Genomic DNA, 4,421 nt, shown 5'->3' with positions numbered 1-4,421 from the left:
GTTCGCCTACAGCCTCTTTGGGGCAACCTATGGGCTGTTACAGGTCCTTCTCTCTTGGCTATCTTCTCGGTCAACCTCAGGTTCCTACATCATCCACCAGCGGAGGTGGAAGGCCAGATTGGCACCAGAGACCCTCCGCTGCGCCTACTATGGAACATGCCCTCCATCCCGGTAATACATGCTGTTAACGAGAGCCTCAACTCCCTACGGACTGTCCATCCACTACTATCGCCTTGCCATTCTGCTTTCGTGAGGCACTCATTGATTTCTTTTCATTGTGGTGCATTGCGTATCCTGCAGCGCGTGAACGGGATGACCCTAGAACTCGCAGATGTGTGGTTGACGGGATGCACCTACACCCGCCTGGCTCCGCCACATCTAAGTTCAGTCATTGGCACGGACCCGATAATTCAGGCTTTACAGATGATGCCTTTTGGCGAAGTGGCAAGGTCTCTAGAGGCCAAGATGCAGCGGCTGTTGTTGCTTTCTGCAGCAGACAATTCGTTACTGTTGCTGCAGTGGAGTGAAAGGAGTTCCGACCTGATTACCGGATCGGGGAATCTTGTGCTCTTAGATCAGATCCGCTTGCCGTTTCCTGTTCTCCAGTTCCTGCGAGAGGATCCAGGGAAACAGAGCTGTTGTACTGGCCCCCAAGGGGTCGATAATGAAAGCACCGGCCGCTTGTTGAGAGCGTTTCCGTGGGAGGCAGACTCTCTGCTATCCACTGAGCCATCTGACACGCCTGCAGAAAATGACCCTGATCGCACTATTGGATACGCGGACAGTGAGGGTAGCACGAGTGAAGGCTCTTGCGAAGCTGATCAACAGCGAGTGAAGCCTCGAATGCCCAATGATGCGGGAAGTCTGCATGGTCAAATCGGGTCCCTCACCCGAGATTTCAAATCCTACCGGGTGGCCATTGTGGACAAGAGCACCGGGAGAGTCGTCCGCTCACTGGACCCCCACACGCTGCAGCCGCTGGCGAACAATAAAGATGCAATAGGTCAAGTTTTAGCTGTGGCCTGCCTGAATTCGGGTGCCTTGGCCTCTGTCGTAAGCTGCCCCCTTAGTGTCCGAAGCAGCTAACGGTAGGCTTCCCCCGGCAGTGAGCAGCTATTATGAGACAGAACATGTTTGCTTCTTGCTTTTGGTTCCTGTCGCAGACACTTCGGCCCCCGGGAGTATTCAGTTTACTGCTGGGTGACGAAAAAGGAAACTGGCGCCACGTTGGAGATTTCGATTTGCCCAACTGACCCCTACTCTTCAGACTATCCTGCGTAGTGTTCAGGGCATATACTTCGCATCCTTCAGTATTGTATTCTGTTCTCGAAGTGTACAGAAATTGCATTTCTCCTGCCTCATTGGCTCACATTTTTTTTCTCGCAGACGTATGCCAGCAACCAGCCGCCATTTGGTTGGCCTGGTCCGAAGAGAACTGATTCAAAACACCTTTCACCATGCTAATACCCTCCAGTATCAAAATGTCAACAGAGTTCTATCCTCATATATTCCCTCGCCCAATTGTAGGTGCATGCATATACTGTACTTAATAGTTATATTTCGTTGGTTGCCGTGCTTTTGCAATTGTTGCTAGTGGGCGGAATTAGCGTTTGGTGCCACGCCACCTCCAAGGCAGATGCCATGCAAAGCACATCAGTCGAGGAAATATAAGAATATATATAAGGTATTGACCTAGCAAAACCCGCGCAACCCTTTTGTAAAGCATCCCCGTAGCTCGCTACCTGTAGCTCGCACCCCTCCATCGGCAGACACAAATTATTTCGGGCACCCCCGTATAAATAATGCGGTACAAAGTTAATCTGGCCTCTAGAGAGTTTGAGACAAGATAGGTTCCCAATGTATTTTTCTTGGGGAGCAGGTATATGCGTATGAGAGCGCGTTCTGGGTATGGCCAGCAACATCTTGAATTACTGATGCTCGTAACCTTCTGGTCGTTGGCAATTCAAGTCCCAGCTGGCAGCATGATCAGTTGCCATACTAATTCACAGTGGATATTCACACTGATGCTTCAGAAAATATTGGCTCACTTGCTTCGCACACTGCCCATTCTTTGGGCTCTCCGGTTGTCGGCAACTTTTGCAGTATTACTGCTGCATAGGACGCACCTGAGCCTACTAACAGAAGCCGATTATTCGTTATTTGTTTGACCTCTGGGCACCATAGGATGCGAAAAATATTAAATGTTATGGAACGTTTCTCATCTAACAAGTTTTTCCTTCATCGCTTTCATCCTTCGCGCGCGTGCGTTGCTGAATGTTGATGGGTATTGGAGATCGTCCAAGGGCTGGAGATTAAACTTTTAGCTACATTTTCGGCAAACGCCAGTTCTGTATCTGCACTACCAGGGCTTCAATAACCTCAAAATAGCCAATTTCACGCCTTCTACAATCAGCCAGGCACGAGGATGTCCCCAAACCGGCCGGCGGCGAGCCAAAGGTACTTGAGCTTTTTCGGCCAGTAATCCCAACACGGAAAAACTCAAAAACCGAAAAACGTAACTCTAACGCCGTAGCCGAGCTGTATTTGGGGAGAAGCCGCGTAGCCGAGGTGACCTGCCCGCGCCTTTGCGAAACCGTAAGGGCCGAGCGAGTCTTTTGCTAAAAAGGAAGAGCCAAACAGCTGTGATACTGAAACAAATATTTCACCCATCAGTACAGGGAAAACTGCTGTAAAAAGGAGGTTATCTTCCGTTATCCGAGGCCGCAGCTGTGCCCGTCCACTGCCGACCGCCTGGTTACTGATACTGGTCACGTCGGATGGCTTCCCTTACTCAATTCCTCGTCACCAGTCCCAAGAGTGAAATAATGAACTTTTAATTCATCAACCCGTCTTTTTCTACCTTTTCATCATTTTGTGGGAATCCTGGGCTTGATGCCTGCGCTGTTGATTATCGAGACCATATTTGCCTGGACAACCAGCGTTGCACAACAGACCCACATGATTGTTCTTGAAATCACCAGCTCACCAGTGTCCATGCTTTCATACCGCTCATGAAAGTGTTTTGGTAGGAAGTTTAGGTGTTATGGGTGTATTCCATACAGGGTGCCGGAAACGCCAAGCAGGCAGATGAGCAGGAGAACTCGAAGCAGCGGCAGCTTGCAGGTCGATTATTTGGAGCGTTAACTGCAAGGGCACGGGGAGTGCCATTCTGACTTCCTCTAACTCTGTTCTGAATTCCGTGTGGGCTCCTGACTTGCATTGTTGAGCGAATGGTGACGCCGCCTGGGGCGGTCGCGGAGTCCAAGGGAACCCTCGGCGGCGGCTCACATGCATTGCCAAGTGCAGACATTCACGTTGGTGCTTTAGCGTGGATTCAGAACGAAGACTATGGTTTCTCAACAGTGAATGTATCATATGTGGACTCAAGTACCAGACGGGCTTTTGTGGAGGTTCATCCCGAGGATGCCCGGAGCGCGGCTGCGGCAGAGGCAGCCGCTTTAGTGGTCAGAGAGGCCACCTCTCGTGTTATTACCCCTACAACCGTTGCGGCAGACCCATCTGTTGGTGGAGATGGCATGCTGGGGCAGCACCACAATCCTTCACATCTCTGCACTTCACAAAGTGGAGATACAGGCAGGCACGAGCGCCAAAGCGTTTCATACGTGCTCAAATCGAAAAATTCTGCCGAAGAACCTGGATTCGACTATGAAGTTCCAAATACGGATCAAGAGCAAACACAGCACGTTCTTGCACAAGAATGTACAGATCCCCGCGTCACTGGACCCCAAGCTGTTGACGCAGACACTCCGCAACGGTTTTCCAGCGAAAAAGTCCCCAATTTTTTGAGCCCCTCCTGCTCAGCAGCGCAGATAGAGCGCCAAGCGGCAGACGCAGCTGAGACTGCTGCTGCTCATGTCAGCTCAAGTTTCATATCCAAACCACCTTTTGAAGTACCAGTAAACCAGCTGTGGCCGTATAGTGCACCACCACTGCCGCCCCACCCCATGCCAGATGACACCGCCTGCTGCGGAACCTTATCTGCCGCAGCTCTCCTTCAGCTGTTACAGCATCGGTACCTTCGTGACGATATTTACACCTACGCAGCAAACGTCTTACTGGCAATGAACCCCTACAAGCCGTTGCCTCACTTGTACTCAACACAGCAGGTATCCCTATATCGGCACTGGAGGGAGGTCGCCAGGATATATCGACGTCAGCTGAACGAAGACCAAAGCTCATCGGCAGGGGAACCGCCCCGTCAGACAGATGCTACCACAGCTATCAGCTCTCTCTTGGATAATCTCCCAGGAGTATTACCAATTTGCAGGCGACCCAGTTTCAATGCTGGCGATTTTCTTGGCCCTAAGGAATCTCCCGAACTCAATCCGTTAATGAAACACACTAAGCACAGTGCAAATGGTCCTGTAGGAGCACCCGATCCACCATCGCATCATCGACGG

At 51.0% G+C, this 4,421-nt stretch overlaps 2 protein-coding genes across 2 annotated transcripts; both read left to right on the top strand.

Moving 5' to 3' along the window:
• Positions 1 to 156: 156 nt before the first annotated feature.
• EMWEY_00057860 (hypothetical protein, conserved) lies at positions 157 to 1,253 on the top strand (the record flags this gene model as incomplete). The annotated part of the gene is made up of 3 exons (XM_013480729.1): positions 157 to 171; positions 301 to 1,053; positions 1,164 to 1,253. 3 exons carry the CDS (start codon positions 157 to 159, stop codon positions 1,251 to 1,253), a joined length of 858 nt encoding a protein of 285 aa, XP_013336183.1.
• Positions 1,254 to 3,230: 1,977 nt separating this feature from the next.
• EMWEY_00057850 (hypothetical protein, conserved) lies at positions 3,231 to 4,218 on the top strand (the record flags this gene model as incomplete). Its single annotated transcript, XM_013480728.1, has 1 exon — positions 3,231 to 4,218. A coding segment is annotated over one exon (988 nt), but the record flags the coding sequence as incomplete, so codon positions are not given.
• Positions 4,219 to 4,421: the final 203 nt, after the last annotated feature.

The sequence above is a fragment of the Eimeria maxima genome, genomic scaffold (genome assembly GCF_000499605.1).
Source record: "Eimeria maxima Weybridge genomic scaffold, Emw_scaff2263, whole genome shotgun sequence".
In the NCBI taxonomy this organism is placed as follows: Eukaryota; Apicomplexa; class Conoidasida; order Eucoccidiorida; family Eimeriidae; genus Eimeria; species Eimeria maxima.
Note: the sequence above shows the minus strand (reverse complement) of the source record. Positions and strands in the feature narration are given on the sequence as shown.